At 39.6% G+C, this 26,269-nt stretch overlaps 1 protein-coding gene across 5 annotated transcripts in view; it reads left to right on the top strand.

The window, feature by feature from the left end:
- CHD2 (chromodomain helicase DNA binding protein 2) overlaps positions 1–26,269 on the top strand; it is a 122,006-nt gene that overhangs the window by 62,979 nt on the left and 32,758 nt on the right. For all 5 annotated transcript variants that reach the window (XR_003423282.2, XM_027067976.2, XM_053223597.1 and 2 more), the window contains 11 exons: positions 4,792–4,954; positions 5,976–6,128; positions 8,301–8,372; positions 11,809–11,958; positions 12,767–12,915; positions 13,914–14,010; positions 14,440–14,532; positions 17,704–17,874; positions 18,863–19,038; positions 22,372–22,413; positions 23,725–23,864. Coding sequence is in view for 4 of the 5 variants with exons in the window: in XM_027067976.2 (XP_026923777.1) it covers positions 4,792–4,954; positions 5,976–6,128; positions 8,301–8,372; positions 11,809–11,958; positions 12,767–12,915; positions 13,914–14,010; positions 14,440–14,532; positions 17,704–17,874; positions 18,863–19,038; positions 22,372–22,413; positions 23,725–23,864 (1,406 nt within the window). In the remaining variant the exon portion in view is untranslated. The remainder of the gene's footprint in view (positions 1–4,791; positions 4,955–5,975; positions 6,129–8,300; positions 8,373–11,808; positions 11,959–12,766; positions 12,916–13,913; positions 14,011–14,439; positions 14,533–17,703; positions 17,875–18,862; positions 19,039–22,371; positions 22,414–23,724; positions 23,865–26,269) is intronic.

Genomic DNA, 26,269 nt, shown 5'->3' on the forward strand with positions numbered 1-26,269 from the left:
TAATGAAACCAAAAAAACCACAGGATTTTAGTGGTCAAAAATTACTATCTGACCCTTTTGCCTAATACTACCTTGACTTTTAAAAATCTTTTTATTCTGGGAAATCTCTGCTATGTACAGAAATAGAATAGGAGGTAGTCATGTACCCAGAGTCAACCCAGTTTCAGTTACCCACTCATAGCCAGCCTCAGTTCACCTGTATCTTCATTTGCACCCCCATTTCCACCCCTAGATTGTTTGAAACATGGTTCAGGTACTTATCAAATGTTTCTGTAGGTACCTAAAAGATAAGGACTAAAGTGAGACAAAACAACAGCAACAACAAAACCAAACTTACAGATACAGAGAACAGAACAGTGGTTGCCGGGGGAGGGGGTGAGATGGGGGGTGAGAGGAATGGGTGAAGAGGGGGGTCAAAACATATAAACTTCTGGTTATAAAATAAGTAAGTCATGAGGATGGAACATGCAGCATGGCAGTTATGATTAATAATACCATATTGTATATTTGAAACTTGTTAAGAGAATAGATCCTAAAAGTCCCCACCACCGAGGAAAAAGGTTTTTGTAACTGTGTAGGGTGATAGATGTTAGACTTACCGTGGTGATCATTTTGCAGTATATACAAGTATCAAATCACGTTGTACACCTGAAGCTAATGCAGTGTTACATGTCAATCATACCTCAATAAAAACATAACTTCAATACTAGTATACTTAAAATATCAATAATTCCTTATTTTTATTATTTTTAAAAAAAATTTTTTTTTTCAACGTTTATTTTATTTTTGGGACAGAGAGAAACAGAGCATGAACGGGGGAGGGGCAGAGAGAGAGGGAGACACAGAATCGGAAACAGGCTCCAGGCTCTGAGCCATCAGCCCAGAGCCTGACGCGGGGCTCGAACTCATGGACTGCGAGATCGTGACCTGGCTGAAGTCAGATGCTTAACCGACTGCGCCACCCAGGCACCCCATTCCTTATTTTTATAATACTTAGTGTTTACATTTCCCTGGTTGTCATATACATAATGTACACAGGCACATACACACATGCACACAGATGGCTTGTTTGCATTGGGATCTAAGTAAGCTCCATACATTATGACTGGTTGGCATGTCTCTTTAGTTTATTTGAACCCGTTTACCCCGTCCTTGTAAATTTTTTGAGAAGAAACTGAGTCTGTGTTCTCTAGATATTTTTCACAGCCTGGATTTTTCAGATTCTAGCTCCGTGGGATCATTTAATATTTTTATTTGATCCCTTCTCATTTCCAGATAAGTGTAGATGTTTGATTAGACTCAGATTCAATATGAGTATTTCATAGAATGCAAAGGTACATTCTTTCATAGGAGATTGTCTTCTTGTGATATTAGCAAGTATTTGGTAAGCATTGCCTAGATCCATTACTTCATTAGGGATTACAAAGTGGTGCTATTCAAATTTTAGTACTCCTTTGTTTATTAGCTGGAACACTTCTACAAAAAGAAACTTCCCTGTTTCAACTGAGGAACAGTTCATATAGGAAAAACAGAATAAGTAAATGCATATTCTTTTTGATTTTTGACATTTAAAAAACACTAATTTTTTAAAAAGTGGTTTTTATTTTATTTTAGAGCACAAGTGGGGAAGGGTCAAAGGTGGGGGGGAGAGAGACCCCCAAGTAGGCACCACGCTCAGTGCAGAGCTGGACACCAGGCTTGATCCCATGATCCTGCGGATTTCAAGCTGAAATCAAGAGTTGGATGCTCAACCGACTGAGCCACCCAGGCACCCCAACAAAATATAATTTTTTAAATTGAAATATGTTTGGGGTGCCTGGGTGGCTCATTTGGTTAAATGTCCGAACTCTGCTCAGGTCATGATCTTGTGGTTTGTGAGTTCAAGCCCCATGTCAGGCTCTGTGCTGACAGCTCAGAGCCTAGAACCTGCTTCAGAGTCTGTGTCCCCCTCTCTCTCTGTCCCCCCTCTGCTCGCTCTCTGACTCTCTCTCTCAAAAATAAACATTAAAAAATAAGTAAATTGAAACACTGAAACATGTTTGACATATAAAGTACAAATAGAAGGTGTATAACATGTTACTTTGATATAGTTATATACTATAATATATTGTCATTGTAGTGTAGTTAGCACCGGTATCACATTACCTAATGATCCTTTCTTTTTAGTGGTTGGAGTCATTAAGTTCTAGTCTCGTAGTAGAGTGGCTGAATATATGATATTGTTGTCTGTATTCACTATGCCATGCATTAGATCTCTAGGGATCATTTACTACTCATTGCAGTTTGTACTTTTAAACAACATCTGTCCCATCCCCACATTTCCAGGTAACCACTATTTTACTTTGTGTTTTTATGAGTTTGTCCTTTTTAGATTCCACATATAAGTGATACTATATAGTAGTTGTCTTTCTCTGTCTGACTTAGCACAGTGTGCTCGAGGTCCATTCATGTTGGATATTTGACATTTTTAAAAGAACCAATAGGTTATCTCCATGTCTTCAGAGGTTTTGACCAATGAGATTTGTTTTGGTATGATTATGAACTCCTCAATAAGCAAATTTGTGCTTCATTCTGTGACAGGTATTGTTTTACACTCATGGTTAGAATGGCTCCATTTTTAGCTGGGAGGAGCTTATTCAAGTTGGTTCTGAGGCCTTTTGACATAATCCTCGCAGTAGTTGATAGCTTTTTGCTTTCTGAAATAAAAAAATGTTCATGTTCATCTTGTACATTTCCTGCCCCAGAACTAGAGTCAGCCATATATCCAGCATGCTCTGCATACTATTTTGTTGGAAAATGGAATTTGGAGACCACAAATTGGCTACTAGAGCTGTTATTTGCAGCTACATTGGACATCACTCACAGGCTTTTTCCGTGGACAGAATTAGAAAATTTGTTTTTAAACAGAAGAAAAATATATCATGATTTTTTTTTTCACTTAAACAGGACAACATAGAGATTTTATTTGACCTTAATAGTCTTAATACCCCTACCAAAAATTTGACTTCTCAACTGCACCAACCTAATTCATACTACACACACAGCTTTACAATAATTATAATGCAAGGATTATTGTCAGCATTGTGAATAACAAAAACAGGTTAAGGGTTTTTTTTTGTTTGTATTTTGTTTGTATTCCACTGGAGGGGCACTTGGGTGGCTCAGTTGGTTGAGTGTCCCACTTTGGCTCAGGTCATGATCTCATGGTTCGTGAGTTCAGGTCCCACATCAGGCTCTGTGCTGACAGCTCAGAGCCTGGAGCCTGCTTCAGATTCTGTGTCTCCCTCTCTCTATGCCCCTCCCCCACCTGTGCACGCTCGCTTGCTCTCTCAAAAATAAATAAAATTTAAAGGTATATTCTATTAGAAATGGATAAGAGTCTTAAAAGCACTTGAGATCCTTTGTCTTGTGGATATGCTCCTAACTAGATACAGTATTTGATTTCATTTTAGTTTTACTTTTTAAAGATGACTTTGCTTAATTTTTCTTCATAACTGTTTATAATATTTGTAGAGTTCCAAGGGCACAACTACAAAAGCTGGCATGTTCAAATATGTCTAGCTTCTATCCTTGTCCCCTTCATTCTAGGCCTTTCTTCCCTTAGGTGATACCAAGTAAAATTCTTAATGTTTTTCTTTCCTTTCTTTTCTAATTTTTAAAATACAACCAAATACATTTTAACCATTTTGCTGTCTCCCTCCTCCTATATAAACAGCATACTGTATACATTTTTCTGTACCTTTTTTCACTCAATGATGTGTGCTGAAGAACACTCCATAGTAGTTTATAAAGATACTCTCTTCTTTTTGCAACTGCATAATATTCCATTGTCGATTTGTAGCATAGTTTATTCAACCAGCCCTCGTGGAGGACATTTGGATTGTTTCAGATACTTGACTCTTTTTTTCTTTTTTAATCTATTATTTTTGAGAGGGAGGGCAAGTAGGGGAAGGGGCAAAGGGAGAGGGAGGCAGAGAATATTAAGCAGGCTCCACGCTCAGTGCGAAGCCCCATATGGGGCTTGATCTCACAACCGTGAGGTCATGACTTGAGCTGAAATTAGTAGTCTGATGCCCAACTAACTGAGCCACCCAGACAACCCTCAAATACTTTACTCTTACAAACTGTACTACAGTGAAAATCCTTGAACACTCTGCTTTGAGATAGATTTCTAAAAGTAGGATTGTTAAAAGTGTAAAGAGGTTTCATTACTCAGAAAAAAAGCACTTTTAACGTTTTATAGTGTATAGTTAAAGCTTATATATGGATATACATAAATACCTGTGTATTTCTCCTTTTCTCTTTTACAATTTACATATAAAAGATAGTTACCATGAGCATTTTGTCATATAAAATGTCCTTCTACAACAGTTTGTAAATGGGTACATAGCTTCTGTCTCTTGGTAATCTTTATTTAACTAGTCTCCTGCTACTAGGCAACTTATTTCCATTTTTATGTTGTGATAAAGAGTGCTTCGGTGACAGTCCTTGTTTCACATGTGTGTGTATATGTACATATATTTCACTGTTATTTCTCTTTAATATTCCTGTGTTCAGTCAGGTTGAAATGCCCAGTAGGACATGTTTACCCAGTGGTTAACACTCTGAACCAGACTCAAGCTGTGAGCGGTCCTGGTTGGGCAGCAGGAGATGGAAAGTGAAATATCCCTCCATGGTTTTTAACGGTCCTAGGCCTTTTTGGTCTTTATCTTTCCAGTAACTTTGCTCTCTCTTATAATCTGATGCCTCCGATTCTCTCTTTGAATTGAAGGTCATTATTTTAATTTGCAGATGGATTCTGACCAGGAATTACAAGGCTCTTGCCAAGGGAACACGAGGCAGCACGTCTGGTTTCCTGAACATTGTGATGGAATTGAAAAAATGCTGCAACCATTGCTACCTGATCAAACCCCCAGAAGACAGCGAGCGAGAGAATGGGCAGGAGGTTCTTCTGGTGCGTGGCCACCTTGTTTGTAATGAAGTCCTCAAGCACTTCAGTGTCTATAGATGCTTTTTATCAAAGTCTTTTCTTTCCTCCTTTGATGACTCTTCATGGAGCATCAAAAGAAGCTTTAAAAACAGATGAGGAGGGGCGCCTGGGTGGCGCAGTCGGTTAAGCGTCCGACTTCAGCCAGGTCATGATCTCGCGGTCCGTGAGTTCGAGCCCCGCGTCAGGCTCTGGGCTGATGGCTCGGAGCCTGGAGCCTGTTTCCAATTCTGTGTCTCCCTCTCTCTCTGCCCCTCCCCCGTTCATGCTGTGTCTCTCTCTATCCCAAAAATAAATAAAAAAACGTTGAAAAAAAAATTAAAAAAAAATAAAAACAGATGAGGAAAGTTAAATAGGAGAAGTATGGAAAGTATAATGTCGCAGATAAACCAGGTGAAGAGCATTTCAGGAATTACTTGTCAGCCAGACTGTATGGGGTTTCAGCCTAAAGATGGGTTTAAAATTTATTTTGAGAGAGACAGAGAGCGAAACTTGTGTGAGAGGGGCAGGGCAGAGAGACAGAGAGGCAGAGAGGATGGAAAGCCGGCTCCACACTGTCAGTGCGGAGCCCAGCTCGGAGCTCAATCCCACGAACAGTGAGATCATGTCCTGAGCCGAAATCAAGAGTTGGACACTAAACTGATTGAGCCACCCAGGTGCCCCTAAAGATGATTTTAAAAATAGGAACTCTTCAGGGCACCTGGGTGGCTCAGTTGGTTAAGTATCTGACTTCGGCTCAGGTAATGAGCTAATGGTTCATGGGTTCGTGTCCCACATCGGGCTCTGTGCTGACAGCTCAGAGCCTGGAGCCTGCTTCAGATTCTGTGTCTCCCTCTCTGTTTGCCCTTCCCTTGCTTGTTCTCTGTCTCTGTCTCTCAAAAATAAATAAACGTTAACAAAAATTAAAAATAAAGGAACTCTTTGTGATTAAGGGCAAATTGAAGTATGGGTTGGTGTGTGATGATTGGAATGTGTTGTTAATCTCCAGTCCCTGATCAGGAGCAGTGGGAAGCTGATTCTATTAGATAAACTGTTGACAAGACTTCGAGAAAGGGGGAATAGAGTCCTTATCTTCTCCCAGATGGTCCGAATGTTGGACATCCTGGCTGAGTACCTGACTATCAAGCACTATCCTTTCCAGGTAAGGACCCTCAGGAATTGGAGTCCCTGCCTGCCTCTCTCCGGCTTATGTGCTTTGCTTGTTAAATTATCCTAAAGTTAGGAAACAAGTTTCCTAGCTGGAAACAAATTGAAATTAAGGTTCCAGGAGGGTCTTTATGTTTATTTCCATACCTTTAACCTACCCTGTAATGAAAATGGTCATGTGAGGTCATTCTGTTTTGGGGGCGGGCCGGGGGGGGGCAGTAAAGAGGTGAGTAATAGAGGAAAAGCAGGCAAGAGAAATGTGTCAGATGGTTTCCTATGGCCCCATGTCTGGGGTAATAGTAGAGAGGAAGGAGTGTGGACCTAATTACAGAAGTCCAGTTCCTAGGAAGAAAGAGAGAGGTGATAGTTCTGTGTGTTCATCCCAGAGGAAGCTGACCCTGGCTGTGAGGCTGGGACTCAGAGGATCAGTGCACGTGAAAAGTTTGCTGGGCCCTGAAGCAGGTGGCCCCTCTCTTCTCTGTGGGATTGTTACTGTGGAGTTTTGTTTTCACTCAGTTATCTCCTACAGTGTAAGGAGAAAAACCAGATAAGAGGGAGAGGAGTTTCCTCAGCACAGTATTTTTTTGGGTATTAGACTGTGTGAAACTTCTCTCTGATACATTTATGGACGTGTGTGCTGTTTATCTTGACTTTTGGCATAACCTTTAAGTGCTTTGATGTTTAAGATTGTCTGGGAAATATTCTTTCTTTGACTTTGAGTGGATGGACTCTCCAACCAACCTATGTAATTAGACTGGTATTGAAGAAACTTGGAGTTAGTGATTGTTTCTTAAGAAGGCCAAGCTTTAAACTCACTAACAGATTGTCTTTCAAAATGCCCTGAAAGGTGTTGTCATATCCATAATATCTTGTGTGGTCTTTCAGCAGCTGTCTTAGAATATGGTTTAATACTGTGGTTATTATTTAAGAAATCAGCACGCTGCATAAAGACAGTTATCTCTCAGTGTGTCTGACGAGCTCTCAGGTCAAGCTCATCATTTGATATCAAGTAGAACAAAAATTCATTTCTGTTCTCCGAAGGGAATGTTAGACTGCAGTCCACTTGGGTCTGGCATGTCTGCTGTTTTCTATTAATGGGAATTTTAAAGGAGAGCATTTAGGTTCTCTGATTTCAAATATAGGCTCTGAACCTGCCATTGAAACATATATTTGGGCTAAGGCTTTGAACAGAGTCGGTAAGTAAGTAAGGAGAAAGAGGGTTGCCAGGTGTGATCTGACGTGTGTTTCTGTGGCTCTGGGTCTGGTCAGCAGAGCTCTGAGCTGGGGAGGTGTAGGTCCTTCCATGGACTATGTCCCTGGCCACTCGCCCATCACTGGCCAGCTGACATCATCTTTTGGGTCAGTTTTGCCTTCTGTGAAATGAGATATTTTGTTCATCTCAAGTGGTGATTGTGAGGGGAAGACACGTGAATATGATTTTAAAGAGTAAGAAATGCTTTATGTGTACAGATGACAGGCGACAGTTCTCAAGTATTTTTTTGACATACGGTTTTCTGTGGTGACATTAGGATCTAGAACTGACACATACTCTAATAAAAGAACTAGTTAATGCCAGAGGCTCTCTTGAATATGCGTTTTGGCTGCTTAAACATTTTGCTCTGATTTCAGAGTGTAATTTTTGGAAAAGCTGGGATATATGATCAACTTAATTTTAACACTTTTAATGTTATGGCAAAATGTTTCCAGACAAAATTTTTTGGTTTGTGTAGCCCTTAATAACTGTGCACCTTGTAGTCACATTAGCTAAGAAGGACCATTTTCTGTATGAGCTAGTTATTAGGTGACCAGTGGTACAGTGTCCTGATCTCTTTAGTACCTATAGATGTAGAAGCAAACACAGCTTCTGAGCACAGCTTGAGTATTGCCATCTTTCTCCTTATAGGCCCCAGCAGCCATTCTGATCCTTGGATCAGCCTAGATAGCCCTTTGAATCCAGAAGTTTCTGACCTTGAGTCTGTAACTGGAGAGCTTGGGCAAGTAGGATGTGCTGCTTAAGCACAGTCCCCTGACAGCATGTTGCCAGTGCATTCCGGTTATTTTTACTAAGTGGGTGTTGTTAGAATGATAAAGGTTGCAAGTCTGGTGTTTTGTTCAGAGTGTAGCTGATCTTCCTACCTTATGATTTTCTTGTGGTTTATTTTTACAGCGTCTGGATGGTTCCATCAAGGGAGAAATCCGAAAACAGGCCCTGGACCACTTCAATGCAGATGGGTCTGAGGTATACCATGCATGGCTTTGTTATCTGGGCAGCTTGGGCTCTGTGTCCAGGGGAAAGCCTTTCTGGCTTAATATATTTCATTTCAGAAACAGTTCGCTGTAAATTTCTCCTGCTTTGAGAATGGAATGAGAAATCACTAATATAAAGGATGCCTGTTAATTTTGTTTATTATTCCAGAAAAGCATATGCATGCTTGTTTATCTCCCCTGGTCCGGATTACTGACAGAGTAGTTCTAATATCAATTGAGTGTTCTCTAGTCACTTCCAGATAGCAAAATTTTGGGCCTGGGAGAGCAGCAAGGCAAGGGTTGGGGACGGCTGGCCTGTAGGATTAATTTTACATGTGTGTTACATCAGAAGGTTCTGATATGTACTTTTTTGGTGACTGAGGCTTGAAAAATACATTTGCCAGGTCTCATATTTGTTGGATTGCTGGTACGAGATGGCTTAAATTGTGTTGTCCACCTTAGATTTGCATTCTTAAGTATTTTGGTTTTAAGGCACATATAGAAGGGGTGCTTAGGAAAAGTTAGAAACCATAGTAATATTGTGGTTTGTGCACATCAAACTGTTAGATGCTGTGGGATTTGAGAGAAGCTGGGGAGAAGAGGTTTAGTGGAGAAAACACTGTAGCCCCGTGTGCGGGTAAAGGCATCAGCAGAGACAGCCAGAAGTAGAACTAGAGTTTCAGAGAGAACATGAGCGCTTCTGAAGCCCGGGCCACTACTTTGTGTAGGTAGAACGGACTGAACATTCTGCTTTCTTTTGATTTTTTTCAAGTCAGGTTTCTTAAATTGAAGTGTCATGCATATAAAAAAGTACACACATTTTGGGGTGCCTCGATTGTTAAGCATCTGACTTGAGCTCGGGTCACGATCTCATGGTTCTTGAGTTTGAACCTGCATTGGGCTCCGTGCTATCAGTGCACTCTCGCTCTCTCAAAAATAAAAGTACGCACATTTTAAGTATAGAGTTTGATGAATGTTTACAAAGTGAAAACACCCATATAACTATCACCAAGAACAAAAAATGAAACATAACGTTTAAAGTTATAAAGAGTTCTCTTACGTCTTTTTTTTTTTCCATTTAAATTTTAGTTAACAATGTTCTGCTTTGTAAAGGGCTAAATGCTAAATTCTTAGTGTTTATGTCTGTTTCTCCAAAATGGTATGTCTTCTGCCTCTAGAACTGCACATCGTAGTCCTAGTTAGACAAAAAGTATTTTGGCTTCTTTAGCCTAAAATGTTAGTGGATTAAATGCAGTAATCCACACACAGCAATCACTACTAGGCTCCTTGCCTGACACATAACTAGTACTCAGTAAATGCTAGCTATTTTTATTATTTAGTATTTATTGAAATTGGTTTTGTGTTCCCTACTCTTAGTTTCAAAAATAATATGAGGGGTGCCTGTGTGGCTCAGTTGGTTAAGCATCTGACTCTTGATTTCGGCTCAGGTCGTGATCTCATTGTTCATGAGATGGACACGGGCTGTGCGCTTACAGCGCGGTGCCTGCTTGGGATTCTCTCTCCCTCTCTCTCTGCCCCTCCCCTGCTTGCACATTCTCAAAATAAATAAATAAACATTAAAAATATTTTGAATGTTTCATATTACCCTTTTCTCTCAGAGAAAAGCTAAAGTTGCTGCTTTTTTTTTTTTTTTAAATCTCAATTCTTCACCCCATGGCTGTATATAAGATACAGGTTTTCTACCATTTTTTGTTTTTTTGTTTTTGCACATCTGAGCCTTTTTTATTAAGAAAAATTAAATACTTTAACACTGGGGGGAAATATGCGATGCACATTTAGAAATTTAGGAGATGGTGAAGAGTACGAAGAAGAAAAATTGTACAAAACCCCCATTCCTGAGACAACTGGCTGCTCACATCATTGGGGTGTGTTTCCATTCATAATGGATGTAACTGTTTATTTCTCTGTATGTTTACCTAATTGGATCCTTTTGCATATAGTTGTCACTTTTCATTTAAAATTCTGTGAGCATTTTCCCATGTCCTTAAAGATTAAAAACATTAATTTCTAATATTTTCTCATGCTCGTGCCTTTATTTAACCTAATGATTAAACCTGATCACACACTTTGTTGTCTTTGGATGTGTAGTCAAGAGCGTATGAGCATTTAAAAAAGGTTTTTGGTATACTTTGCTACATTTCCCAAAACTGTTCATATTCATACTCCTTGTGCATGAGTCCATTTTTATGTCACCCTTAGCAGCATTGAATTTCGTTGAGTTTCTCTCTTCAGTGTGATAGTAGACACAAATAACATCTTATAATTCATATTATCTTTGATAGAGAAAATTGTTTCTATGATTAATTCAGACCCCGTGTTTTATTTGGTGTAGGTATCTCATTCTGAAGTGTCCACTGTTTACCTGTTGGCTTCTGTAAATTAGAGTGTGGCGTGTCGCTTGGTATTTGTACCAAGCATCATGAAGTGTGTGCCTCAGCACAGCTGTTGATCAGTCTTTACTGGAATTGTTTAAAGTTCTTCTGAGACCGCTATCTCTATTTTTAAAATTTTTATGGCCAAATGCTGGTGAGGGTGACTTAATTAGACTGTGGAGAGCTTTTCGTTGTGTCTTTGTATATTAAATACACTCATTTATCAAAATGCAACTCAGAACTACCAATTTTTGAGTGTCACTTGTGTGCCAAAAAGGTGTCAGCCTTTGACATACATGATCAAATGCCCTAAAAATAGAAATCTGTTTGGCTTTCTTTTCTTCTGACTCAGACAATTTATTCTCTGCCTCCTGCCCCATATTTTCTGAGCGCTCAGGTGCAGGCAGGTATACATGGCTGCTTATTCTCTATTATTGGTGTGAAAACGAGTATGTCAGAGCCTGGGTCTTTTCCTGCACGTGCCTCTTCAGCCACACATTTTTTTGTGCTCCGCACATTTTTTTTCAGCTCCGTTTTTTTTTGTGCGTGTGCCGTGCTGATCAGGGATCCTGTGCTTCTTGCTGGTCCCAGTGCATGTGATCTGTTGGTGCAGTGTCGCTGTGTTCCTCACCCACTTAACCGACTACCTTATGAGGCATAGTTCACCTTTACCCAGAAAATGAGTGTCTAGGCAACTTGCTGGAATGATCCCCTTGATAATGAAGTTTCTCTGGATTTTGTTAACTGCTTGTAACACTAGTTTTAGCCGGGAGAAAACACTAATTCTTTGGTTCTGGTTGCCTTATTAGAATCAACTTTACTCCTTAGTGTACTGCACTGACTCTTTCAGCTTAATGAAACGAAAATTCACTCTACCATCAAGTCCCTGACATTCTTGTAGCCTCCATAAAGTTTGTCCATCATATCTCACTTTTCTTCACACCTGCAGGGGTTTCCAGGTGTAAGGGCTTATTGGACTGTGAAACTGTTTCTGAGAAGGCCACTGCATAAAGTAGTATATTGCATTGTGTACAGGACTTCTGTTTCCTGCTCTCGACAAGGGCTGGTGGCCTGGGAATCAATCTGGCTTCGGCAGACACGGTCGTCATCTTTGACTCTGACTGGAACCCCCAGAACGACTTGCAGGCACAAGCCCGAGCCCACAGAATTGGTCAGAAGAAGCAGGTCAGTGGAGAGAGACATCTGGATGTGGTTTGGGGGAGGTGGAAAAGTGGGGGGGGGGTGTTATTTAGCCCTTCCAGGATGTTTGTAAAATGCTTTTTTCCTGGTTTGCTTTCATTTCCTTAAGTGTAGATGCTTGCTTGTTAATTAGTACAGAGAAGGCGTCTAAGGTGTTTTGGGGCTAAGATGAACTTCTTAGGGAACTGTTCTCTTTTGGTGTTTGAAAAGTACATCACCAATGACTTTCAGGTTTACCCCAGGAAAGAGATTTGATGAATAGATTTAGAACTGAAATTTTTCTCTATTTTAATGTGGGTAAGTTGTTAAATAATCTAACATTGTTTAAAATGGCCTATTTTTATTATACATGACAGTGTTCGCTCTGAGCTATGTTGTAAAAATACATGCTTGCTTTTTTTTGTTTTTTGTTTTTTGCTTTGAGATTCCATGTGAATCTCAAAATCTGCTCTAGTATCGGGTAACACCTAAGTTTCATATTCGGCCAGAGGTTCAGTTTTGGTGAAACTTTTCATCAGTGAAACTGATTATTCTTAGCAAGATTTTTATCGTTAGAATAGGCTATGATAATAGTTCTTTAGAGGCAGTCTTATTTAAGATTGTAACTGGTTACGGTAAAAATATTGCATCTACTCAAGCCACCTGTTTGGATGGATGGCTTATAGTCATTTCTGGTAGGAGAGTAAGTCTTTTTTTATTTCTCTTCTTGGTTTCAGACAGAGGTAACGTGTGTGTGTGTGTGTGTGTGTGTGAGAGAGATCTGGTATAAACATAACCTTTTCTCTTTGTGTAGGTAAATATTTACCGGTTGGTTACAAAGGGGACTGTGGAGGAGGAGATCATTGAACGGGCCAAAAAGAAGATGGTATTGGACCATCTGGTGATTCAGCGCATGGATACCACTGGCCGGACAGTTCTAGAAAACAACTCAGGAAGGTCCAAGTAAGTGCCAGAAAGACAGAGGAGGTGGTCAGAGCCAAACTGATTTTACATCAACAGTTCATAGAATTCATCCTTCTAATAGGATTCTCTACAACTGGTGTTATTCATTAATTACCTAGAAAAGGCCAATCCAAGACCACAAGATGTCATTTTCATTTTTTTAATTTCTTTTTTTGCCTCTCAGCCCTCTGCTCATGTGCTCTCCCTTTCTTGCCCCTCTGCTTGCCTTTTGGTTTTGTCTCCACATATGACATTTGACGCAGCAGCAGCGGCAGCCACATGCCCCTCCATCATACTTTCATCTCAGCGCGAAGTCGCCTTAAACATTTCAGTAGTGAGAATCTGCCAGATGGGGTTGGCCACTGTTTACTATTGGTGAAAAATGTTTGTGTGGAGATTGTTACTTTTCCTACTAAAAACAGAAAGGTCTAGAAGGAAGATAGTCAAGTTTTAGTTGGTTTTATTTAGGAACACAGTTATTTCTCTGATTGAGTTTACATTTTGACCAAATTGCTTAGTGTCTTCTGAGGCCTCCCTGCAGCCTCTGTCACAAGTAGAAGTCAAATGAGCCCTTCCCTAAAAAGAATATTTTCAGATCATTTTCCATTCAAGAGGAACCTAAATGGAAAAAGCCTGGTTCTTTTATTTTGGACCAAAGATGAGAGATTGAAAATTCTTGGTAAACGATAACTTTCTGAGTCAAAGGACAAAGAGAAAAAAGAATTCTCTTCTTTCATGTTGCTAATTATGTTTCTTAACCCTGTAATGGATGAGCCGTTGGGAAAATAATTCATTTCTTAGTCTGCGGCTAGGTTAGCTTTACCAACACAGACTTATCCTGGGGATTAAAAAAAATGAAATCTTTGAGAGATCATTTTTCTTGGGGCAGAATTTACCAGTAATTTGACTCCTTTTTGAAGGGTAGCTATTTTATAGTAGAATTCCATAGAGGTTATTTGACATTCCTGCGAGATTACAACTACATTTTACTTCTACAGCTCAAATCCTTTTAATAAAGAAGAGCTGACAGCTATTTTGAAATTTGGAGCAGAGGATCTCTTCAAAGAACTTGAAGGGGAGGAGTCAGAGCCTCAGGTAATTAACAATGAGGAAAAAACGTTTTTGACAAGCATCCGTGGGAGTCTAAATTTTTCTGGAAGCAGATTTTGAGTCTGTTAGAGGTGTTTATAAAGAATAGTAATTACTTGAAGGGTGTAGTTTCTTTTTTATTTTTAATAGAGCTCAAAGCTCTTGCTAAATAGAATAGGAAAGAATGAGAAAAGCATTTGAGGATTCTGTCTTTGCTCCTTTTCATTCCAGTTTTATTTCCTGTAATTTCCTAAGTTCACCTTGTCATTTGTATAAATAATAGTTTGAGACATTAGAGGTAAAGGAATAAGCTTGAGTACTGTAAAGGTAAATGAAGTATCAGAAAGGAGATTTGGTTTATTTGCACCAAACATCTGCAGTTCATGCTGATAACTGTTGACCATTTACCATATTGTATTGTTGGTGTCCCTTTAGGAAATGGACATAGATGAAATTTTACGCTTGGCTGAAACTAGAGAGAATGAAGTGTCAACAAGTGCGACAGATGAGCTTCTGTCACAGTTTAAGGTATGAAAATTATTGTGGGAGGAAATTCTCAGCATTGATTTATTAACTACTACTAATTATCTGTGAGTACTTCCTGTGTGCAAGGTGCTCTACGTTTAATTTACCTCAGTTGACTCTTACCTTTCTTCTCCCGAGTTCCAGGTGTGTGTATAGATAGTTATCGTGAGTGTAGACTATAGATAGCCTTCTGTGTGGAGGTAGTCGCTTACGTGGTGTGCCCTGCCCAGTCAGAGTCAGTGGATAGAGAAAAGTTGGTGAAGGGGCTCAGAATATGTGTCAATGAGATATGTGGAGAAGCAGATAGTGTGGAGCTCTGGAAAGTGTGGAAGGGGTTGTGGAGAGACATTAATAGAATCAGATGACAAAAGAGGTCAAAGGTATGAAACAGAAGGTGACAGAAAGCTCTTGATGACTTGGTGGTTTTTTTTTTTTTTTCTTAAGAGCAATATAGAGTGGTGTCTGATACAACAAAATTAAATGAGGTCAGATCTAAGTGCAGAAGCTGGGCACCAGATGAATAGGAAGGAGGTGGCAGCATTGAGTATAGACTTAATTTAAAAGCTTATAAAGAGTGTAGTGAAGGTGATTTATGAGGATAGAAGAGTCAAGGAAGGCAAGGGTTTTGAAAGATGTTATGTTTTTAGGTTGAGGAAAGAGCTTGAGAATAGGGAGATATTGGAGGTTCTAAGGAAAGAAGGAAAATTTGATAACACATTGCCTTAGAAGAGAGTAGAAGGGATATAATCAAAAACATGGTGGTGGAGTTGGCCTTCAAAAGAAAAAGGAAGGTACGCTTCAGGGTCTAGGAGGGGAGAGAAGATGTGGGATTCCTTCCTTGGTGACTCTAATTACCAGTAAGTAAATAAAGTAGAAATGATTTGAGACAGCCATAGGTGGGGCCAAGAGTTACGGGAGGAACTGAAGGGAGGAGTGAGCTGAATTTAGAAGATAGGACTTCAAGTTGGAGCCAGTCAGCAGGGTCATATGACTTCCTCCAGTGGTACTTGAGGCCAGAGGGATTGGTTCATTTGGTGGTCCCAAGGTGGGAGATTGGCTTGCGATACTGAGGATTGTCCACGTGGCAAAAGTTTCCCGAATTCAAGTGAGAACATGGTTGAAAGGATTGGCTATGGGCTGCTTCCATACAGGTTAGAGAAGCAGGGGACATCTGAAGGTTCCAGGGATGGTTAAATGCAGTACAACCTTTAGGATTGTGAGAGAGATGGGCGAAGTGTTGGGAAGGGAGCACTCGTATGTGACGAGGTCCAAGTTTGGCCACAGGTAGAAGTTGTCTCAGAGGAAGAACACAGAAGGAATTGAATAAACCAAAGGATCAGAGTAAGTGTGTTTGAGGCTCAAGGTGAATTATTACTGTTTGTACTGGGCTCCCACTTCTATGAATACTACTGTCTTTTAAAAAGTAATCTTCATGATGATGATTTGGTCAAAATATTATGTGATGATTTAGGTATAACAATTTCTGCATATTAACAGGTTAATCAGAAGTGGTCAGCATATTACTGGTGACCCTTGCCTTTCTAAAGCCTTTTTGGCTGTTACATTTCAGTACCTGATCAAGTGATTTGATTAACAGTAAGAGTCTGTCTACCCTAGAGGGGCTTTTTTATTTCTGGAGTGTTTCAACTGAATTGACTTTGTTTTTCCCACAAATCCTTTTTTATCCTAATTTAATATGTTGGAAAAGATAGTAAGCTTTTTTTGAGATAACTTAAGATTACTATTTTCTTAAGTAATAGTAATTACTTAAGATTACTATTTTCTTAAGTAATTGATATTTGGATACTTCAAGCCCTTTTACAAACCTAGGATGAAATAGATATTATTTTCTTCGTTTTATAGATAAGGCATCTTAGGCACAGAGGGGCTAAGTAGATTTGCTAAGGTGACACATATTAGAGTTATGGTTACATCCTAGGCAGGGGCTCTGGCCTGTAGCGTGTGGCCTTTAACCACTTCGCGCTTTAACCACTTCACTTCCCGTCTGCATGAACCACTGACATATATATTTATATCATTTATGTTATTTTTATCTAGCTGTTTTAAAAGTCAGATCTAAAGTAATTACAGACAGTACTTAATTTAAGAGATTGGGCAAATGATTTTATAAAACAAAAATGTTAAATTTTCAGTCTAAGAAATTATACCTCTTGTTTTTGCCTTGGAATTATAAAAATCTTATCCTGAAGACCACAGTATCTTGTGGTGGAAGTTAGAATTAATTGTGGCCAAAAGTCATAAACTTCTGGTTTCACTGTCAGTTCTAAGTGACTTTGAGGAATGGAACCTCCAAAAGCTCTTTTGTACTTAATTATAGCCTTAAAGACTAGATGGGAGGGTGTAAAAAGGATGTGAAGCCTGTGTCAGGGGCTTGCCCACCACTGCTCAGAGGCTGACCAGAGCTGTAGGATGTGTCTGTGTGTAGCCACAGTCTGAGTCTTTGAAATGCGTACACTTAGATGATTTTTGTTATGGTGTACATATATACATATACATAATACGTATACATACGCGTATACATATGTATACATATGTACAAATCGATGCCAGATAATAAATATTTGATATGTCACAAATGGAATATTCTTCAGGTTTGTTTGAATTTTTTGTGTTTTGTATTCTCGTTTTCATTTCTGAGAGTAACGTGCACTTTTGAGTGTATGAAATCATTGCATACCTTTAGTTTCTATACTTCAGATAAAAATGAGTAAGGCAGCTGGTTGGGTATTGATTGCTTCTGCTTTGAGTTATGCATTATTTCCAATGAGTACTACTTAGTAGCAATTTATAATTTAGAATGATAATTTCATAATGGATTGGTATTTAAGTAACTCTAAATTTTCCAGTTAGTATCATATTTGTGTATGATTTAACAACAAATCTTCGCATAAAACTTCTAAGACAATTTATATCTTTATATCTGTTTCCCTATTTCTCAGTGATATTTCTGATGAGGGTTTGGCAGGATGATTTAGGGAGAATAAGGGAGAGATTAGCAGATAATTGATTATCTGATTATATAATATCACAGGAGTTCTGATAGTACAGTGTCTTATTTGGATTAAAAATGCTGGCTGAGTTGGAGGTTTAGCAGATGGTGTTTGGGAAATAGGGAAGTGTCAGTCAGGCAATGAGTTGTCCGTTTGTTTGAAGGTTGCCAACTTTGCAACAATGGAAGATGAAGAAGAGCTAGAAGAGCGGCCTCACAAGGACTGGGATGAGATCATTCCAGAGGAGCAAAGAAAAAAAGTAGAGGAGGAAGAGCGTCAGAAGGAGCTAGAAGAAATTTATATGTTGCCTCGAATTCGGAGTTCCACTAAAAAGGTGATCAAGTGAGATCAAGATAGGAAAGTACTTCTTACTCTGCAAAGTACTAATTATTAAATTACTATGGAAGTACTGATTATTCAAGAAAGAGGCTTTACATTGTTGCCTTGACATGGGAGGAATATTTTAGAGTAAAATTCTCAGAGAAAGAGCACTCTGCATTGCTCATGAGTGCACCGGTTTGACATTTGATCTTTATAAATTGGTTCTTTGTGAGACGGATGGATGGGATTGGAGTTTGGCAGAAATGTGCATTTTCCTGTTGAGATTAGAACCAGTAATCCTAGCAGCTTGGTTCTATTTGACTGTGCCTTTGACTTTTAGAGCCAACCTCCTTTTGCCTTTAAATGTTTGTTCGTGGCACTTGGTATAAATACTTCGTAAGAGATTATATGACTGCAAACAGAGAACAAACACGTACTTCACAGCTTATAAAGCACCATTACAAGCTCCGTCTAATTTAATTGTTACAACAACATTGATACAGGTAGAACAAGTTTTATTACCAGTTTGTTGGACATAACAGATTTGGCCAAGGTCATAGCAAATGAATATTAGTAATAGTAGCTACCGTTGATTGAGCACTAATTGTGTGCCAGGCATAGTCATGTTATTGTGCCTATTGACTCATTTAAATCTTCATGAAAACCCAAGTAAGAGGTACTGTTCTCCCCATTTTACAAATGGAAAACGTAAGCACAAAGGGGGTAAAGTAACTTACCCAAGGAAGTAAACATGAACCTACAATTCAGATAGTTTTATTCCATTTCACTTGGCATTACGTTTCAGTATATCTCTGGAAATGTGAATATCCCAAGCAGGTCTACCTTCATGATGTGAAATCTGCCTCCTTATTGTCTTAAAGGAAAATGGACGTGTCCGATAGGATGAAAAGTTCCGGGTACTAAAGAATTAAGATGGGCTGGCTTTGGTCCTTTGGCCTCTTGTGCTTGGCACTAGCTACAATGTGACTTTGCCCTTTCAGGCTCAGACAAATGACAGTGACTCTGACACTGAGTCCAAGAGGCAAGCCCAGAGATCCTCTGCCTCTGAGAGTGAGACCGATGACTCCGATGATGACAAGAAGCCAAAGCGCAGGGGGCGCCCCCGAAGCGTGCGGAAGGACCTTGTCGAGGGATTTACCGATGCAGAGATCCGAAGGTTTGTGGAGGCTCTGCTGTCTCTCACTCGAGTGTGTTTGGAGGGTGTGCTGTGAGCCGTGGGCTGCTGGGATTCCTGGCATTTAAGACAGGGAGGGCAGAGGCTGACAACCTGCAAGGAAGGCAGGAGACGGAATCCTTCCCTGAGTCTTCAAAATGGTTCTTCCCTCTCCAGGGTTTTCCTCACTTGAGCACTCTCTTGTTGGTTGCTCAGCTCTTTTTGTTTTCTTCTGTTCTCTGGTTACTCTGAGCATTTTCACAAAGGAAGTCCAGCCCCCCAAGAGAAAAGACATAATTGGAGGTAAACTTGGGCTGAGCCTTTCTTTTTTTTCTTTATTTAAGAATAGGAATATAGGGACGCCTGGGTGGCTCAGTTGGTTAAGCCCCTGACTCTTGGTTTCAGTTCAGGTCATGATCTCATGGGTTGTAGGATTGAGCCCCTGTGTTGGGCTCTGTGCTGACAACACGGAGCCTGTTTGGGATTCTCTGTCTCTCACTCTCTGCCTCTCCTCAGTTTGAATTCTCTCTCTCAGAAAAAAAAAAAAAAAAAAATTAGAATGCACACATGCCCAAGTGTCTGTGTATATAAAAGAAATAGTATGAATGTAAAAAATTAAAACAGTATGGATAATGCTACTTAAATACCCTTGGTCTTCCCAGCTCACTTCCCATCAAGCTGATACCCATTTGGATGTGGTTTGGTTTATTAGTAGTATACCCAACATACTGGTTCTGCATCCTTTTCTCACTTGTAACTGATTTTAGATGTCTGTGTCCATACTTATTGCACATTTGTTGGTATGTAATTCATACACATCTGCCCTCCAAAAATGCTTGTAAGCATTTTTTTCCCCACTTTGCATGTTTTTTATTTTAGGCTGAAGAAAATAGTATGAAGATACTTCATATCAATTAGTCCTTCCAAATTAATATAAACTGTGAGGTCTTTATTTTCCCCTGAATTGTTATAACTATCCTTTCCTTCTTTTTTTATTATGGAACAGTGTAAATATATGCAAACATTGACAGAATAGAGTATATGTCCTCATACTTACAATGTTATCATCGTAACCATTTTGAATTTGTAGGTAGTCTTATATGTATACCTTACGTCCTCTTACCTCCTACCCTCAGTATTATTTTGAAAAGAATGTGGGGGCGCCTGGGTGGCTCAGTCGGTTAAGCGTCCAACTTCGGCTCAGGTCATGATCTCGTGGTTCGTGAGTTTGAGCCCCACATGGGGCTGTCTGCTGTCAGCACAGAGCTTGCTTCAGATCCTCTGTCTCCCCCTCTTTCTGTCCCTCCCCTGCTCGTGCGCTCGCTCTCTCTTTCAAAAATAATAAAATTTTTTAAAAAAGAACATATTCTGTGATAGTTGGACACAACGTTCTACAGATGTTTGTTATGCCTGTTTGTTTCCATGTTGTCTGAGTCTTCCATTTCCTTACTGATCTGCATGAATAGGCCCTTTTATCATAAGATGTTCTCTTTTTTTTTTTTTTGTCTCTTGTAATGATTTTTGTCCTAAAGTTCATTTTAACATATCTGATACTGGGGGCGACTGGGTGGCTCAGTTGGTTAAGCGTCTGACTCTGGTTTCGGCTCAGGTCATGATCTCGCAGTTTTGTGGGTTTGAGCACCGAGTCAGGCTCTGTGCTGGCCGCGTGGACCTTGCTTAGGATTCTCTCCCTCTCCCGCACTCTTTGCCCCTCCCCAACTTGCACTGTCTCTGTCTCTGTCGAATAAATAAATAAAAAAAAAAATCTGTACCAGTGTTGCCACTTCAGCTCCTTTTGGATATTGTATGCACACTATCTTTTTCTCTTTTTTACTTCAGTATGCTGTCTTTGAACCTAGGTTGTGTCTCTTACAGACAGTATGTAGTTCTATCATATTTTAAAAATCTATTCTTTCAAGTTTTTCATTTTGGAGTCTTTAATCATATTTGCATTTCATGTAATTACTGAGAAGTTAGAATTTATGCCTGCATTTGCCATTTGTTTTCTTTCTTTATGTCTTATGTTTTGTTTGTTTTTTTTTATTCCTAGGGCTACAAACTTTTGTGTTATGTAGGTGCTTTTTAGTATATCATTTTAATTCCCTTGTTTCTTTGTGTTTCTCATAATTTTCCCATATAGTTTCGTTTACTGTATTTTCAGTTGTTTTCCTAGTGGTTTTCTTGGAGATTATAATTAGTACCTTAACTTGAAACAGTTTTGTTTGGAGTATCATCAACTTAATTCCAGTGCTGTCTTAAAGTTTTACTCCAATATAGCTTTAATCCTCAACCCTCTTCTGTGCTATTATTGTCAAGCAAGTTATATTTTTACATGTTATAAACCCATCAACACAGTTTTATAATTACTGCTTTATGCAGTTGTTTTAAAAAATCAGCTGGCAGAGCGGGAGGCTGTGCACCTGGGTGGCTCAGTTGGATAAGCGTCCAACTCTTGATTTTGGCTCAGGTCATGATCTCATGGTTCATGAGATTGGGCCTCGTGTCAGCTTCTGCACATCTCCCACTCATGCTTGCTGTCTCTCTTAAAAAAAATAAAACTTAAGAATGAATGAATGAGGGCCTCTGGATGGCTCAGTCGGTTAAACGTCTGATTTTAGTGATGTGGCAGATTACGGTGAGGACTATGATGTATCATGACATCCTGCTTTTTAGCTGTTGGGAGGGAAGCACATGACACACGAGCCAGCATAGAACAGAGTTAAGGGTAGAGATTTGTGGATCGATTGGATTTTTGTTTGCAGATAAGGTTGCACAGGAGGAGTCAGTAGAGTTTCCAAAATAGTTTTGCCTAAGAACTTTTAAATCATATATTTACTTTGTCTTGTTCCCAGAAGTATTTGAGGCAGTCTTAAAAATCTTACAGTTGTGTTATTGACCAGAAAAGAATAAAAAATAATTACCCTGTGGAATCGATAGTAACAGTATTGGACTGAATAGAGAGGTTAACCATATTGGAGTCTTATCCCAAGAGTTGTGGTGGTTGAATCATTTACTCCATATTGAACTCCACAAACATGTACCTTCTAAAGGGTATTTTTAGAGTTAGGTCTCTGTTCTCTATAATGACTCTTTCAGTTTCTTGCTCAGTCACTGAGTAAAATTGATCTTTACTTTGACTACATCTTTAGCACTTGTTATTTTCAGTTGACAAGTTTCAGAGTCATTCAGCACTCTTTTAGTTAGTGGCAGTTGCAAGGATTGGGCTCAGTCTGTTTTGACAGTGTGTATGACGTGTTTCATCACAGGATGTGTTGTATTTGCATCAGCAGAGCTAAGAGCGTCTTTTTAAATGTGTTTTATTGATCCTGTTCTCAGGTTCATCAAGGCATATAAGAAGTTTGGTCTCCCTCTTGAACGGTAAGCTCCTTATCCACCTGTTTTTCATTTTTATTATGTAGCAGGGTTTTTTTTGGGTGGGGGGGAGGTGTACTACCTTCCATTTAGTACTAACGCTAAGAACATTTATTTTCCTGGAAATTTTTTAACAAATATTAGCGTGTTGTGTGATTGTACACGGCCTTTTGGGGAGGGATGACAAAGATGACCATCTGAAGAGAGATTTTGCTGGAGTGGAAGATGTAGCAAGTACATTCAAAACTGTAATGCAAAGAAATAATTTCCAGAAGCGATGCTCACAAAATTCCATTTGAAAGAATACATGTAGTAACTATTTGCATCCTAGTTCTTATTCAGTAATGTAAATTTGCGATTTTGTAGTCTTCTTCTTCTTCTTAATAGGGTGTCATGAGGATTAAATGCAAATAGCTTGAGACCTTTCCAGTTGTAACTTACTAAAGGTTGACTGTCATTACTATTTCACTATTTTATGTGCATTCTGAAAATGAACTCCGAAGTTGGATTTCAGCAAGACTCTTTCAGCCTAGTTTAGTACTTTGTCCAGAATTAGCAATATAGCCTATAAATAATAGTACTGATTTGAAGGGAATACCAGATTCCTTTCTCTTATTCTTGATAAACTTCTGGAGTAGTAGAACATTACAAGCCTGTGTGTTTTTGTCCTGTCTGTTTGGAGAGGAAGCAGTGATGTGTAGCAGTAGCAACAGTGAAACCAAGAAAGTTAGGTGCACCTTGCCAGGATTGTTGCTGATCCTCCAGGTCAGAATGCTGGTCTTTGAGCCCGGTACCATAAAAATCACCAGGGTCTGGGAAAGTGTGTCTAGCTCCTTTGGGCAGACTGATTTTTAGACGTTAACATATTTGCATGCTTCATGTGAGATCAGTGAAACATACTGTAGCAGTAACTGTACTTTGCTTCTAGGAATATTGTAACGAATGAGAGTAGGGCTGGAGAAAGGATTGTGAGCTTGTCCAAAGCAGCAGAGTAGTGCAGTTTTTGGCACTTGACCTGCTACCATTGTCAGACAGCCCATCTAGTTAGTAAAGGAAGCCGACTCCTTTCCCCTGTGTTTTTTGAAATTACTTTGTTTTGTGAACTACTCCAAGGCACAGTTCTTAATGATGGAATGCGTACATTAGCCCTGCGTCACTGTTGGAGGGCTCTTGGTGGAGCCTTGACACAACCATTGAGGAAAGGAGAGAAAGATGTCTTTGCAGGAGCAAGCATGTAGGGGACCAGGTGGTAGCTCATGTGACATTAGAACAGTGGCCACAGGGCCTTGATGTGTCCCCATATCTGTCCTTCCTCAGGCTGGAGTGCATAGCCCGCGATGCAGAGCTGGTAGATAAGTCCGTAGCGGATCTGAAACGCCTGGGTGAGCTGATTCACAACAGCTGTGTATCAGCAATGCAGGAGTATGAAGAACAGCTGAAAGAAAATGCCAGCGAGGGTAAGTCAGCAAGTCCCTGCCCATGGTTCTCCTGGACCTGGCACTTGGGAATGGGAATTGTGCTAAGGGGCTGGTTTTTGAAGAACAGACTTCTATCCCATGCATCCCTAATCCTTTGAGGTGTGTATTCTGACCTTCCTTTCTGTGAGCTCAGTGTTGTGAGATCCCAGAGCTCGACTCACAAACGAAGTTGATTTGCAGAAGGTGGAGGTAATGAACAGCATGAGTGCTTTCTTCTGATGTTGCTCCAGAAACCTTAGATTCGTGTTAACGCTCTAAAGCCCTGAGTGGGCAGAGCTGACTGTATACATCTGTATTTCAGCTACAAATGAGGACCTTGTTGACAACGATCATCTCTAATTATCTGGGATATACAAACATGAGTTGTGTTGTGGCAGACTTAAAAGGATTAGAGAATTGGAATAAATAAAATAGGAGATGAATATTGTAAACATTTCTGTTACAACGAGATTTTCGTGGCACTAGAATTTGTTATGAGTGACAAGTTATACCCTCTCAATGGTCTCATTTGCTGAGAGTAACGGTGCCAGCCTCAGAGGTTAGAACGATTACTGTGTAATCCCATACCTGAAAAGTGCCTATTAGCATGTTGTCTGGCTTGCAGTGTTAGCTAAGATCAGTGAAGAGGTATTTGTGCTTTAGATTTTTTTAAGGGCATTATCGAAAGTAGAATTTTAAAATACCTTCAGTTAGATGGGGTGCCTGGGTGGCTCAGTCAGTTAAGTGTCCAGTTTCGGCTCAAGTCATGATCTGATGGTTCGTGAGTTTGAGCCCCCGTCAGGCTCTGTGCTGACAGCTCAGAGCCTGGAGGCTGCTTCAGATTCTGTGTCTCCCTCTCTCTGTGCCCCACCTCCACATGTGTGCATGTGTTCACGCACGCTCTCTCTCTCTCTCTCTCTCTCTCAAAAATAAATATTAAAAAAATTAAAATATCTTCAGTAGAGTCAAAAGTTTCTTTAGATGTCTTTTCCTTTTTTGTGAAAGAAACTTAAGTGGTTTGGACGGTGATCCCAGTTCATGTTTTTATAGCACTCAGAATACACCCAAGAATAAACTTTAAGTTTACAGTGTTTTCTTTTTTCATTGTAATTGTTGTGAATAAATTTTATGTTCACAGGGTTCAAAATTTAAAAACGGGTACCCTGTTTCTTGTATCTTTCTAGAAATAAGAAAATACATATTACAAAAAATGAATAGATGATATTTTTCCCCTTATTCCCACAAAAATGCAGCACATGTTCTGCGCCTTGCTATTCCTATCTCCCAGTATATTTTGGTGAGATTTCCTTGTAACAGTTCCCTGCCTCCCACATCCCTCTTTTTTGATTCATGTTTTCATTCTGGATCCGGTTAATTGCTTCCTCCTGCCATTGGTAACTTGTTCCCCCTATCTGTATTTGCCATGAACTCTGGGTTCAGGATGACATTTCTCATTCAGATGTAAGATTGTCGATAACTCTTTCCTTCAAGCGGGAAATTTTTCCTAAAAAAGCTAACATAATTATGTATTTGTCTTATCCTACATTGGACACATTTCTAAATACCAATACCAGTCTTACTCCTCAAAGTTTGATTTCTTTGCTTTTTTTCATCCCACTGGCTCTGGGCAGTCAAAATACTGTGTTTTAAAATTATTTGAAGTTCTTCTTTTCTCTCTGCTGTTAGCTCACCCACTTAATAGCACAACCCCTTTAAGTTTCATTTATTTTCAACTTTCAGGGGTTGCTTTTCTCATGTTGACTTAACTCTCATTTACATGGTCCAAAGCTCCAAAACTCTGAAACAAGTTTCATTTAGAGAATCTTACTTTCATCCCAGCCCCCAGTCCTGCTTTCCTCTTCCCCCATAGGTCGGTGTTTCTAATAATACTTTAGGGTTTATCTTTTTACTGTTTCTCTGTAAGAATTTCAGTGTGTGTGTGTGTTTCCCCTGTTGTGTTCCTCGTTTTTTCACGTGCGGAGATCACTCCATTTGCAATTGCAGCGCTCCACCACGTAGTAAATGTTAGTTCGGACTTCATTGTTCCCGAGCAACAAATATTTGGGTTGTTTTTAGTCTTCGGCCATTTTAAAGAAAGCCACAGTGAATTTGTAGTCTAATGGATATGCTGTTTCGTATCTCTGCCAGCGTATCTTTTGGATTGGTTTCTGGAAGGGGTTTGCTGGGTCCTGGGGAAGTATGACTTGGTTGGAATTTGCTAAATTCTCCTCCAACCGTCTGGTACCATTTATACTGCCACCAGCAATGGATATTGGTGGTGTTTACAGGCCTCACAAACAGGATATTGTCAAATGGTTGGGTTTTTGCCCAGACGATAGGTGAGAAATGGTGTCTTGTTTTTCTTTTAATGAGTAAGGTTTTTCTAAGAGCCATTTGTGAACCAC

Source organism: Acinonyx jubatus, chromosome B3, assembly GCF_027475565.1.
Source record: "Acinonyx jubatus isolate Ajub_Pintada_27869175 chromosome B3, VMU_Ajub_asm_v1.0, whole genome shotgun sequence".
In the NCBI taxonomy this organism is placed as follows: domain Eukaryota; kingdom Metazoa; phylum Chordata; class Mammalia; order Carnivora; family Felidae; genus Acinonyx; species Acinonyx jubatus.